The sequence below is a fragment of the Haemorhous mexicanus genome, chromosome 5 (genome assembly GCF_027477595.1).
Source record: "Haemorhous mexicanus isolate bHaeMex1 chromosome 5, bHaeMex1.pri, whole genome shotgun sequence".
NCBI classification, from domain to species: Eukaryota; Metazoa; Chordata; class Aves; order Passeriformes; family Fringillidae; genus Haemorhous; species Haemorhous mexicanus.
In genome coordinates this window covers 32995421-33009856 of record NC_082345.1, presented here as the reverse complement: position 1 = coordinate 33009856, position 14436 = coordinate 32995421, and the positions used below count along the sequence as shown (strand labels likewise).

General features: G+C 38.8%; 1 protein-coding gene across 1 annotated transcript in view; it reads right to left on the bottom strand.

Annotated features, from left to right (window-relative positions):
* DCN (decorin) overlaps positions 1-13772 on the bottom strand; it is a 39525-nt gene extending 25753 nt beyond the window's left edge. Inside the window, exons 1-2 of the mRNA XM_059846809.1 lie at positions 13501-13772; positions 9225-9460 (exon numbers count right to left, since the gene is read on the bottom strand). Of these exons, the coding sequence (XP_059702792.1) occupies positions 9225-9432 (208 nt within the window). The 5' untranslated portion in view covers positions 9433-9460; positions 13501-13772. The remainder of the gene's footprint in view (positions 1-9224; positions 9461-13500) is intronic.
* Positions 13773-14436: the final 664 nt, after the last annotated feature.

The window sequence follows — 14436 nt, the reverse complement described above, 5'->3', positions numbered from 1 at the left end:
CCTAACAGATAGAAAAAACACTATGCAATGCATAAGGTTCTTAAAATAAATCTTCTTGAAGATGATTCACAACTGTTTTTAAGATACTTTTCCTGTTCAGCAGTCCGAAAGTCTCATAAGATCCATGTTAGGCTTATTTTTATCACAGATTATTGGTTTTGTATATGTCTGACCCTTCCCATAGGAAAGAATAAGAAAACAAACTCCATTCCCTGCTGGGATGGCCCCTCACAAGGGTAGACCTACTGACCTATTACTACATGGAGTATTTTTTCCCCCCAAACACTTATAGCATTTCTTCCCAGAACAGAGTGAGAAACAGAGAAAAATGGAAATGAATTCACACACTGCAATCAAATGCATTGTTCTCCACTATAATAGTGCTAGTAATTATAAAAGCCCTAGCAAAGGTATAAAAGTGAATGCATGGCTTTCTCTGCTCTTTTCCACCTCCACCCACTCTGAGTAGTGAGCACATATTTCAAAGCATAACGAATATTGCAAGCCACATCTGTTTTGAATTATTTTTCAGTGCTAGTCACATTTTTGGTACAGATAGAGTTATTTGCCTGGCTCCAAAAGTTAATACCTACGAGTAATGATACATTTTTGAAGCTAAAATTCATGCAACTCCTGCTTCTGACTTTTAATTACAGTGGTCTCAAATGTATATGCCGTCTGAAGAAATCTAGCATTTTAGATAGGCAGAAAAATATTCTGAAATAATCTTTAGGCTTCAGGGATTAAGACATTAATTGAAATAAAAATCAAGTATTATGAGTTTTCCAGTTAACTCGTAAAATCATCAGCTTTACATTTCCCACTGCTGTGGTTGCAGACATAGAACATCCCATCAGAGAGCAGCAACTGACCCGTGTGATTCATGCAATCTGCCAGCACCATGTGTGTAATGGCTTTGCTCAAGGTGGATGCGACGCAGATGTGCTACCTACGAGTACTCACGCAGTAAGGCGAAACATTTCTTCCTTCAGTAGGCATAAGAGAGCAGTTCAGTGACTCAGAAAAGGGAGCAGTATATTGCAAATTTGGTTTTGAGTGACCCTTTGGGGTAATGCAATTTGATGTTTACCTCTGCTGCAGTTTAAGTTAGCAACAGGAAACAGATGACCATTTGAGGATAGTTCCCTCAGTTTTTACTTTGGGATTTACCAGAATTGGCTCTAATATAATGTCATAAAGAATCATCTGGGGGAGGTCTTCTCTGGTTTCAAGTAAACTTGCCCCTTCCTGTTCTGACCACATGGTCATTACACAACCCTAGTTTATAACCTGAGGGCAGAGATATGTTCCTGGTTATTTCAGGTACTTCTAAACATAACACAGCCATTTTTCATAAATGTTTTAGAATTGTTGTCATGAAATCATAAAATGGAAGAAGCTGCTGCGGTCATGTCTGGACACAGTGAATAACAAACAAATTTTGGAAGAGAATTTCCTGACTGAATCAGGAGATCTACAGACCTGCTAGTCCCTTCTTTCTACTAAAGAGTGTTATATATACCCCTGTAACTCTTAGACATATTGGCTTTGTAATTTCTTTTATTTTGTCAGAAATTTAGTCGTAGGGCTTCCCCAGGTCTTCTGTAACTCTACCAGTCATCTCCAGCCCTGAAGATGTAAACTCTCTGCCACAGAGTGAAAGAATGAAGAAGAGAAGTAAATTTGGTCCCCTAATCCTGAAAACATTAAGATTTTAATTCAATCATTTGCCTTTGCTCCTATATCCCTTAGGGAGAGATATTCAGCAATGAGTTTGATTATTGCGCCACTACGGACACTTTTCTTCCATGTCACCCTAAAATATAAATTCATTGACAAACTCTTTAGTTTCTTAGGTTCCACTCTGGAACAGTAGAAGGGAAAGCATGTACTCTGGCATAGAAACAGAAATCATTCTAGGCTTTCACATTTTAAGTGGTAGAGGAGGTGCAAGAAGAAACTGGTTTTGGGATGCCTTATTGCAGATTTCTCTTGTGCTAATGCTGTATTACAGGACCAGACTGTAGCCCTATATACACTTGTACATGTTTTAAAAGCTGTGACATTTCTATAATAATTTTTCCATTTGGGGTTTTTTGCCATTAAGTCCTTAAAGTTGCCATTAGGTGGGAAGAAGTGGTCTCTTGCTTTCACTGCTATTTGTAAAATATAATTATTACAATATGTTTCTTATTAAAATTAAAACTGTAAGCATCCTCTCCTTAACAGATTTTTGTAGAAACTAAAAACACTCCAAGTATGCCCCAGGTAACAAACAAAAAGATGGTATGGGATTCCCTCTTGGATGCTCCCTCATATGAATACACATGCAGAGAGTACATAAATTCTTTAAATACTGCTTTTCCCCTTTTTTGATTCCCATGACTGCACATGAGGTTTGCAGTAGAGTTGCCTATATAGCAAATGGAACCTTGCTAAAATCAGGGTACTTTGGAGAGAGCTGTTTGAATCTCATAAGTGGCTCCACAAGCTGAAAACTGCAACACAAATATTTTTTTTTTATCCTCCCAAAAAATCCATGCAGGCATGGTCCTTGACATCCCTGTGTTTTGGTGTTTATTTTTTCCACCTCTGTCTTTTCAGAGAAGCCCAATAGCAAGTTCTGCTCTTTTATTCAGCCTGGGGAAGAGGAGACTGAGGGGAGACCTCATTGCAATTTCCAACTTCCTCACGATGGGAAGAGGAGGGGCAGGCACTGATCTCTTTTCTGTGGTGATCACAGACAGGACCCAAGGGAATGGCCTGAAGTTGTGTTAGGGGAAGTTTAGATTGGATATTAAAAAGGTTCTTCCCACAGAAGGTGTTTGGGCACTGGCACAGGCTCCACAGGGAAGGGGTCACAGCACCAAGCCTGGCAGAGCTCAAGAATAACTTGGCAACACTCTCAGGCACATGGTGTGAGTCTTGGGGCTGTTCTGTGCAGGGCCAGGAGCTGGACTTTCATGATCCTGATGAGTGCCTTACAACTCAGAACATCCTGTGATTCTGTGATTATCTATCTATTTTGCATTCATAGTGTAAAGGACCACAGTGCTCTGTGTGAGCACATTAAATACAATACAGCCAAAGAGACATATAATTGCAGCATTTGTCAATAATTTTTTTTTCCCTCAGGGCAGACATGGAAAACAGGATGAATAAATTTAAAAAATTGACAATATAGTTTGAAGAACACAGTTTTTGATTTGAACTTTAGGAGAAGACTAAAATATATTCAGAAAAATATTTAATTTTCCTGTACCCTAATTGTCTTCTTTTGGACCACTTCCTTTTAATCAAAGATTCAGGGCATGTGTAAAGCAAAATATAGACCACTGAGTCCAAATTTTATAAGGCTGGGACACTCCAATCTGGGTTTGAAACTGGTGTTTTGAAAATATGATTAAAATTAGATTTACAAAATACCATGGTAACTGGACTGTGTGAACAGAGATTTTCTGGAGAGCTGGGTGCTGATACCAGAAGTTTCTTGCTGTTATCATTTGTTATCATTCACACAGGATCTGATTTTCTAGATCTCCTCCCTGTTGCTATGGGTTCTCAGTGAATACTGGGAAGGAGCTTTTGGACTCTTTATCTCTTCCTTGGCTGGGAACCCTCCACAATTAAATACAAGAGGTTTTTTGTTGTGAAAACACAGGTATTTTTAAAATAGCTATATCTCTTACCAAGTAACACTCCCTACAAAGGTGTTAAGAACATAACACACATACCTGTCACACCTGTTATTCCATAACACTAGGTCATGATGAATGATTATTTAGCATGTTTTAAACATTATAATCACCTATAATCACTTTTAGTTTACTCACATTTTACTAGCTATCTATTAGCTATTTATTATTGCATTGGGAGATTTTAGAAATGAAAATTGTGACAGAGCAAGCCAGAAAACAGTCACTTCTTGTATCACTTAGACTTGGCAGTCTGCATTTCCATTCCTGCCACCAGGCTTTCATAAATGGCATTTCCAAGTCTGAAGCAAGCAAACAAATCTAAAAAAACAGACCAAAAAAGAAAACATACAAAGCTGGACACTGTTACCTTGGAGAAAGCAGTAAATAAGGAAGGGATGTACTTAGAGTGGCTTAATTTTCATCTAGGATCATGATTATCAGCTGAAACTGGAACATCAGTAATTCAGGTGGTAGTGCAAGAAGGCCTGTCTTTTACTGCCACACTGGCAAAAGATAATGGCTTTTTGTTAATATAAAGTAGTCTACATCCAGGCCAATATTTTCTTCTTGACAATTTTTCAAGAGCATTTTCTAATTATTGGGTTCTTCATTTAATAATTTTCCACAACCTACTGAGCACCGGGCTTTAATTCATGTTTTTTAACTTCCAGAGCATCCCCAAAATTGTATCGAAGCAGAGTACATATAAAAAAAATTAATAATCCCTGCCAAATTTATCACTAAACAAAGATGGCAATATGGAAACCCATTTTTCCTTGCCTGAATTTTAAAAAGATTCATTTAATTCAGATTAGTTTTCATTAATCTGAAAGTAAGTTGTATAACCTCCAGTGGTCATTGCCCTGTCTTGGTTCTCCGAGATGGATGTTTCCATCACTGACATCCACCTGAGACAGGATGAACCCCTGCATGGGCAGCCTAACTCACCCCATGCCTGTGAAAGGAAAGCAGACCTCTCTTAGGTTCTTAACATCCTATGATAATTCCTATAGATGCTCCAGTCTGACCTCTAACACTCTAAGAGTGTTCCAGTTCCCCAGTCAGCATGTGGAATGCCCAATGGCTTGTGCTTGCTGACAGCCTAAGTTGTGTTGGGCTAAAGAATGTCAGTTCTAAGGCCAGGGTCTTGTGATGTGGATGCTATTCTCAGTATAAGTTACAGAATACTTTCCCAGATTTCATGGCTCCTTTTTTAATAATAATAACTTGGTAAATGATCCAGTTCTATGAAGCCAGGGGATTTCATGAGAGTATCAGCTTCTATTAAACATAAAAGGAGTAAGACTTTAATCTTTATTGTAAGAAGGAAAAAAAAACCCCACATAAAAATATGAAATAAATTGTCCTAACTTGAAATAACTTGTCCACTGCCATCAGTGACAATGTAAATTCACAAAAACTTTTTTATTTAAAAATTGTATTTGTTAATGCCTGGCCACTTAAGGATCCGTGCTTTCTTTATTGAATATTTATCTACCTATAGGATTTTGAGCTGAACATTTAGCTTTAAAGACTATGTTTCAAACCAAGGTATATTGCAAAGATAATTTCCTTTATAGTGAAAAATGAGGTTCTCATATGAAGTCAAAATCAGAAAAATGGGTGTTCAGATATTTCTGGAAGATTTCTTACAGTGAGATAAATTATCTTTTGCCAACAAATAAATTGCCATGTTACAATGGTTCAAGTGCTGAAGAGCCATCAGTTGATGTATTGAGACACTCTATTTGTTCAGATAAACTGCCTCATGTTACCAGATAATAATTACTGATAATACTCTACATATCTGTGAACCTTTCATCTCCTGATCTCAAAGTGCTTTTCAAACAAACCCTCCAGCATCCATGCTGAGCTCCAGTGTACTCTTCTTGATACAAGCTGGAGAAACCGTGCATTTCTGAGTTGTGGGCAAAATTTGAATTTTAGCTGTAATACCATTTGAACTTTGTTTGCTGACATGTTTCTCTCACACACCTTTAGGAAACAACAAACCCTCCATGGATACTCCCAGTGACACAGATGGAGAGACCTCCACTATGTCCTGTAACTCTCCAAGGAGGGCAAGCTCATTGCATCCTGTATAGAGACTGCTCATTTAGAAGGGGCTGCCAGACTTATCTGAAGGTGAAAGGAAGCTCTGACCACCACCTCTGAGTGTGCTTATGAAGCATTCTGCATCTGCTGCAGATGAGTAATCACACATGCATCTTCCTGTCTACCAGGATGCACTGGGATGAACTTTAGTTGAGGCTCCCTTTGGGAGGATGAGACTTTAAATGGAACTGTTAATCCTTGCTTGGGTTTCTGAGAGGCGTGTTTGCCTGCCCAGCTGACTGCACATCTTCCCTGTACATATCACTTTAGAGCAGGAAAAGTGGCCTCTGAGCAGCTGCATCAGTTACTCCCCACCTGTACTGTGCTCTAATAAGGAAGATGTCTGTGATTCCTATGGAAAGCCTGGATATAGCATAGCAGTGCCTCATACTGAAGCATGATCAAAAAGTGAACCTGTGGCTCCCTTTTAACAACAGGAGGTAGATTAATAAAAGGCAGCACTCTTATAAAGATAGCACAGTGGCCTTCCTTGATAAGATCCTTGAACCTGTTTGCAAAGGTAATACACCTCATGAAATGTAGGCAATGGGGTTCTGCTTTTGATCCATCAGGAACCAAAACTTAGAGAGAATTCTTTTTCAAGATGTGAGAAGGCAACATTATCCTTCTTGTCAACTCAGCTCTTGGCTGGGAGGCAAAATAAATTAATTTGTAGGTGTGTGTTTGGGAAGATGTAGCTGAAGTTTAGGACTATAGGAATGCAAAAATTCAGCTGACAAGAGTGTAATTGGACCACTGGGCATTTTTGTTCACTGTTTTTGTTGAACTTGGATTTTATTTTTTTTGTTATTCCCATCCAGTGCTCATGAGAAAAGGGGCAAACCTGATCTCTGGACTCTGGATTCAATAGTTCTCCTGTGGTTTATTCACATAATCTTGTGTCAAATGGGTGTTTTTTCCTTATGAAGTAAGAATCTATAAATAGCAAATGCCCAGGCTGAGGAAATGTCTCCGTATGTTGCCAATGTTAGGGTCCTCCAGCTGCCTTGCTTGGCATGTCCACTGCATCTATGGGCTCACGGCTGTAAACACTCCTTCCATGCCAGAGAGTGAGTAGGGGAAAGGATCCTGATTCAGGTTTCAACTTTCTTTTGCAAGAATTTATTTAAGAAGGTCTTAATATGTCCTCGTAAGAACCCTTTTTATCGACTGAAAATTTTCTTCAACTAGTACCCATGAGACTAGATGACTAAATTTGATAATTTTGGAGGACGGATGTAGCTAATTTAGTTGGGTTGGAAAAGCCCAGAGCTGAAGGGAGAGGCAGGCCAGGAGCAGGGGTTGATAGGGAGGCAGAACTGTCACTGCTAGTTTCGTGCCTTCTGTGTGCAAATTGTGCTCCTGATCCCTGAAACCTGAGCGTCCTTCATCCCACAGCTCAGGAGCACACGAGGTCACCTCCACAGTTTGCAGCACAAAGCTAGCAACTGCCTTTTCTGAAGTCAGCAGGTAAATGTGACTTTGCCTGGCTGTGTCGCACAGAAGTGAGTTCAGAAGAGTAGAGGGCAGGTTTGCCTGTCAGCAGGTGACACACAGCTCTCCTGTCCCTGCTTGCAGGGCAGCCAGCACACCTGTGAGCTCCCAGCTGGGACAAAGATGGGTGAAACCTAATGCCAAGGCTGGCACTGCTTGATAAATACTTCCTTGAGCTCTGCCAGGGAAATATTATTTATTTATTTTTCAGGGCTGCATATTTTGAGCCCAGGGAGATCTCTTTTCCTTTGTACCCAAGGGCTGGATGTTATCAGCCCAGTTGATCCAAAAGCACAATCTTTTCATTGCATGGTATGCAGCATGTGGCTTTAAAGAAACCTCCAAATATATCGCTTTCTTTTCACCCCACTTGAAATCATCAGGGAAACCCTGACCTGAGGCATTAATTGCTGTATTTCTGAAGCTCCTTGTCAGTATGGGACTCTACTAACCCAGAAGTATCTTATGCAATGTGTGTGTGAAGAAGTGCATGACCACAGGAGCAAAGGGTCCCTGTGTGAGTGTCTCTATTTTTTCACCAAGTGAAAGCTCATTACATTCTGCAGAACTGAAGCAGACTGAGAGCAAGTTCCCTAAATAACTTAAATTCCATCAGCATTACAAAGTGTAACAACAATAAAACCTAAGACTTTCATGGCATGTGGGGCAACCTCCTCCCCACTACCCATTCCATGTTTGCTCTCTCTGGCACCTAAATGGTAAAAAACCATCTTTCAAGAGGGACAGTACTGTGGCAGCTTTCTGAAAGCATGGCTAGGTTAGCCCACTCTGTTTTGTGCAGCTTGGCTTGCATTGTTCACTGGTCTTCGCCAAACATATCAGTTGCATAATTATGTGGCTCAGTTTAATAAATTCACAAAAGTTTCTAGGGGTGTAGCTAAAGTTTCCCCTTCTTTCTGTAATTATACAGCACCCAACACAATGAGGCACAAGTTCTATTTGGTGAATTTGTGCCATGATTTACAGTAATTATCAAAGCCAATGCCATAACAAGAAAATAGAAACACCCAGCTATACATTTAAAGAGCTAGGAGGACTAAAAGAAAAAACAGCTCTATAAAATCATGATAAGTTATTTGTCTGTTTTCTTGTGAGCAAAACCAACTCTGATTTTCTGCACTGTACATTAACTAAGAATGAATTATACTGGTTTAAACTCAGAGCAGTCTCACTGAAGTCAACTTCATTACTTGAGACTTTTCTGCATGGAAAAGCCAAGTGATGGCAGACATGGCTTCATAGTCTGCTACTTTGACTGTGCACACAAGCCCCTCCCTTACATAAGGGAGTAAAAAAGTTTGTGAGAAATGTTCTCATGGTTTCAGCTTATATAGTAGCTCAGAAAGATATTTAATAAGGAATTCCATGCTGTGTTCATTATTTTGGTGTGTTTCCAAGCTCTTTAGTCCAAAGAGCTGGTTCCAGGATATATGATTCAGTTGATTATTTCATGCTCATGTATTCCTATTGAAATGGAATGACTTCTTTGTTGAGGTGCTAGACAGTATGATTAAAGGTGTTGGACCTTGGACCACAAAATTTAGACCCTTTTAAAACATTTCCATTCCCACATCTGACCTCACTGCGTTTATTTAATATTAATCCAAAGGAATACTTTGAAAAGTTATTTTCTCTGCAAGAGAAATCTGTGGCATTTCAAAGATCAAATGAAATGCACGCATTCAAAATACACATTTAAGAACATGGTCACAACAAATGCCCATCTTGCCAGGGCTTTGGGGCCTACTTTGTCAATTCTGGTTCAGGGCAGCTGTAGTATATCTCTTTGAGAAAAGCCAGTTGGGCAGTGACAGTCCATGGCAGCCCCACCATGCCAGCTGCTAGCCCGAGACTGGAGCGTGAGCGCCGAGCCCCTGCAGGAGCTCTTGGGCTTACCGAGGTCGGAGCACTGCACCACGCGGAGGTGGCACTGGCAGCGGAAGGGACACACGGGCCCGAAGCCGGATATGACGGGATCATCCGTTGGAGCCATGTCGGCCGAGCCCTCGTCCTCCAGCATAAAGTCAAAGAGGCCCTGCTGGTGGAACGGCTTGGCCAAGCATGCTGGCAGCAGGAGCACAAGGAGCAGAGCCAGCCTCCTCATGGCTCAGTTCATGGACACCCAGCAGGACCTAGGATTCAAAGCAGCAGATTAACAACAAAAGTAGCAGTTTCCCATAGCTGCACAGTTCCTCCTGAAGGAGGTCCAGCCCATCCACCAATTGCATAACTCTTCCTTTCGATAAAAGAAAACTGAATTGTAAAAGTAGGACAGTTATGGAGTCTGGTAACTGCTTGTCAATAGGCTTTTTTTCTTTAACTTTTTTTGCAGAGCAGTTTGAAGGCAACTGTAAACACATCTGTTTGCATATTTAGAGTAATATTTTTTAGGAACAGGCAGCTTTGTCAACTTTGTTATGCAAAAGAGTCAAAGCAATAAGCCACATTTTCCATGTGCCTGTTTTCTGCCAACGTAACAGTCTATTTGATTTCATTAACATTTATTTCATAGCAATGGGTTTGACCCTGGGGAAAATCCTGAGGTTCCCAAACTCACTGTAATTCAGTATTTCATGTCTTGAGAAATATTTTTAAGTGTCGGCTTGCTGTGTGTTTTAAATTATAGCCTAGTGAAACTGACCAAGAAAGAGTAGGGCTTAGGGACAGGGTGGAAAGTGAGGGGAAGGTCTTTAGTTGTTTAAATGCACTCTACTTCTTTCCTAGTTCAAACAGCACAATAAAATGGATTACAATGTTATGTTATATTTAATATTCTTGACTTTCTTTCTAAACTTTGACATCCACCCTGAGAATCCTCTGCTTTGCACTGCATAAGCATTTGAATTGATGCTTGCAGTGTTGTGTGCACACTTTCTAATAGGACCTCAGGGCTTAATTCTGCAGACTTTCATGGTCAGGAGCAACTTTATAGACGTAAGTATTGCCATAGATGTTAACAAGAAAAGCTGCTTAAATACATGTTCTAAGGACTTAGGCCTAGATGCATTTCAACACACTCTAGCTTGTGCTACCTGTCTTGTTGTCCATTAAGGAGAAATTGCACAACTGTTTGCAGGTCTTGTATCGATGCTGTATAGAACAGCTAATTTTCTGAATACTTTTTTCATTAACTGTGTATTTTATAAAATGAAGTTCATATTTTACTGATTTTAATTGATTTTAAAAACCCACCAAAACAAAACCAAAAAACAAACAAAAAAAAACCCACCCCAAAACCACCAAAAACAATTCTGCCTTCAAATTGCCAAGTGACACAAAGGCAAACTTGTCATTTATATAGAAACTTTTTCTTAAAATGGATGGCATAGTCCAAAATACAGATGCTGCTCTTTGTAATGGAAGCAAAAATGTCCACTTGCATCTTCAGGTCAATATCTTAGCAACACCTTGCCTGGGTGCTAGCTGGGATAATTTCTTTTTCTAGAAGAAGTTATCCAACAACTTGGGGTGTGGTAGAGCATTTTTCAGCTCCATATTCATTGGAGCTGGATAAAAAACTTGGAGAGGCAGAAGGGGAGGACTGTCTGCCTCTCTACTTTGACATATGGAACCTACCAGGTGGATGACAAGAATGAATAGATTATATTAGGTGAGAGAAGTTTACTGAAGCCTGCCTTTCTAACAGACTACCACCAGGTACTCTAACAGGAATGGTTAGTGTTAAGAAAAAAGCTAAAGATATAAAAAAGCCCTGAGACTGGGTTTAGATACAATTTATATTGTGTCTGAGTTCATTCTCCTTTAGTAATTTCTACCTGCTGGTGCCAATAATACAGTTCTCCAGAAACCTTTAGGTCTGTTTCTTGAGAAGATGATTAGGTTGCCTAATAAAATATGCTGGTGTCTTAAAATCATAGCCTATATTCCTATGATCTACCTGACAGGAAGACCTGTATCTCCTACCTTCAGACATCCCAAAGATTTCAAAGTCAAATTACATGGAGTAAAACACTCTTTATGTTGTCTCTTTCAGGAACATATTTGTTTTCTTAGTTGGACATGAAAGTACTTCTGTTCCTGGACTTACTTACTGCCTGTACTGAGGGGGATCACAGACCCCTCAGTGACCAGCTGGGGAGTTTTTAGTATGTCCTGTCAGCCAGTGCTGTATAAACTCATGACATGTAGCAGGAGCAGGGTGTGTCCCCAGGTGGATGTTCCCCCTATGCCTCCTCCTGCCCTGGCTCCCCACTGACCCTGGGGCTGTGTCCCTTTCCCTCCAACACCCCTGCCAGTGCAGGCAGAGTGCACAGGGACATGTCAGGATGCCACAGCAAAGTTCTGTTAATGCATGGCAGTGAGCTGCTACCAAGGTTTCATCTAAAACATGATTTTTGAAAAAGGAATAATCATGTGCAAATTATTGTAAAATAACAGTGCTGTTAATTAATAAGCTCAGATGAGAGGAAAAATTTGCTAAACCATTATCATTCATCACAATAAGCTGCCTTGAGAAAATTACCAATAAAATATTACAACAGTAAAAATTAATTTTCAGAATATATGTTAACAACAATAAATATTGGGAATGCTGCACACTAATCCTTGAATGGCAGTGGCATTCAGGACCTTTAAAGACTTTTTTATGTATTAATATATTTTTAAAACATTTTAGAATATTTAAAACTTCTTTATTCTCTCTCAGGGTCACTGCTGAAGTACCACCCATCCCAAGAATGCACAATCAGGATCTTATCCTGGAGTTTAATTACTGCCATTCAGAAAAGCCAAAAAAGAAAAACAAATGCAAAGGCGCTTTGGAAGTGTCTTCACACTTTGCTTCTTATTCACATTAATATTGATGACTTCATTTGTCTCAGTTAAACCCTGTAGCAGGCCTTTCCTTTGGTCCCTGTTTTGTAAAAACTCTAATGAAATCAGAATGAGGAAAACTGTAGGACAACAAAGGATATCAAGTATATAATCTGAAGATACAGCAGAGAAAACAGCAGACACAAGCTACATATTAATCAGGATATATGAACAGATATCTTCGTGCATATATGCCTCCATCCTGCAGACACATGTATCTGTTCCTATTGTTTGCATGTGGAATTGAACATAAACAAAAGAAAAGATATACACAAAACTGTGTTACCAAGAAATGTTTACACTTCACTTGCAAAAAAACAGTAGAGAGGACAAAAAAACCCTGAATTCTGTGACACAATATTTATGTCTGCAGGATATAACTGTTTAAAATTCCTTTAATTATGTGTTTACAATGAAGAAGAGTTTTCCACAAGCAGAGGAAACCATACCATAGGCTTGGCCACATTTCATTTTAAAATACCACTGAAAATATGCTCCATCAGTTCACGTCACCACTGTATTGGTGGTCTTCTTGTCAGTGTACCTTCATATTAAGGTTAAATTAATAGTTCACCTACTGTCAGAAATCTCTCAAAATTCCACAAAGACAAGCTAAACAACAATTTCCCGTTTCAAAAAATTCCCCTCCATTTTATGTTTTGCCCATTTTGTGCAATAAAGTCTATATATGCAAACACAGGAGTTGAAAGTTTTAGAGAATAAAACTCTGTTAACAAGAGTTTCAACTGCATGAATTTTCTTTTCTACTATTTCATTCACAAGAACCTTCTTTAATCATGATTCCCTTGTTTGTGCCCTGTAACACAGCACTTTCTAACATTACAAAGGCATACACAGAGCCCCTTTAGCTTACTACTACGCTTTTTTTTTGCTCTGAAATTGAAATTATATTCATCAGTGTCTGAAAAATATATGAAGAAACACAGGAGAAAGAAATCACGGAGTGCAGTTTAAAGCAGAAATGTAAGCATGCACACATTTCTTACACTCTCTATATCACCGATTCTAAACACTGGATTGCAGAGAATATACTGCTGTAAAAGTTTACAGCAAAGAAAAAGAAAGGACTACAGCAGCGCTTATACAAATCAAAACAAGAGACAGAATAGTCAAATAAACAGTAGGAAATCTGCACAGTCTTTGAGAATGTATTCTCATGTTTCCAAGAAACAAAAGTACTGCATAGAAAACTTAACATTACTAAACATTTAGAAGGATTTTTAACTTGCTTCTCTTAAAATTCAAATAGTTCTTGCCATAGACTTGCCCGAAGTTTTATTAGTGCAGCATAGTTCAGGAGAATTACTAAAAACCGTACCTTTTAATCCAGGGATTTGCAACAGGAGCTCTCAAAGTTGAGATGTAATTAAACTAAATATTCAACCCAGGCAGAAGGCTTTGCAGGTGTGGAAAGGAGGAGGGGGTAAATTCAGCTCAGTGACTGTCACTTGGTGGAAAACCCTCCTGCTTCTATTCCATAGCACAGTTAAAAAATGTTTCTCTCAATGAACACAATCCAGGCTGACACCCACATTAGATCATATGGTAATGATATGTCTCCTGTATTGCAGCCAGAAACTTTATCAGCTCTTTTGCTTTCTTTTCCTCCTTTTTCCTTTTCATTTGCTTTATTTCTCTTTCATCTGTTTACAATCCCAAACTACTTGCACATTATAAGACAGATTCTTAGCTGTAATTCATCCTACTTACTTTATTTATGTCCCTACAACATATATTTAGGAAAGTTTTCTTGGTTTTAACTACCGGGGGTTTTACGATTCATTAATGAAAAAAATGTTTAGTTCTCCCTCTTGTTTATAGTATTTGGAAATCAAGGAAATGATATAAAATTAATCTTTGAGTTAGGGAAACTAGAGATTAATATCAGAAGAAAAGGGTTAGCTTTTATAAAACTATTTTAACAGATATCAACCTGCCTTTGCTTATGCTATAATCATTGCCAAACTAAGTAGCATATAGTTTACTATATTATCATCCTGTCTAATAATAGAGTTTGCATGTATTTTTTCAAATGCCAGCATGGTTTTGATATATATATGAAAATCATGTTTTCATTAGTAGAATGATTCTAACATTTGTGGTTAGAGCTGCTTTATATAAACTTTGCTTTTTTTTTTTTTTTTTTTTTTCTTCACTGCCTTCTCACCAGGACAGCAAAACAGAGGAGAAATTAGCTTTAACTGTTTGGGTTTTGTGTTGGTGGTTTTTTGTGTGCTTTAATTTTTTTAGTGGG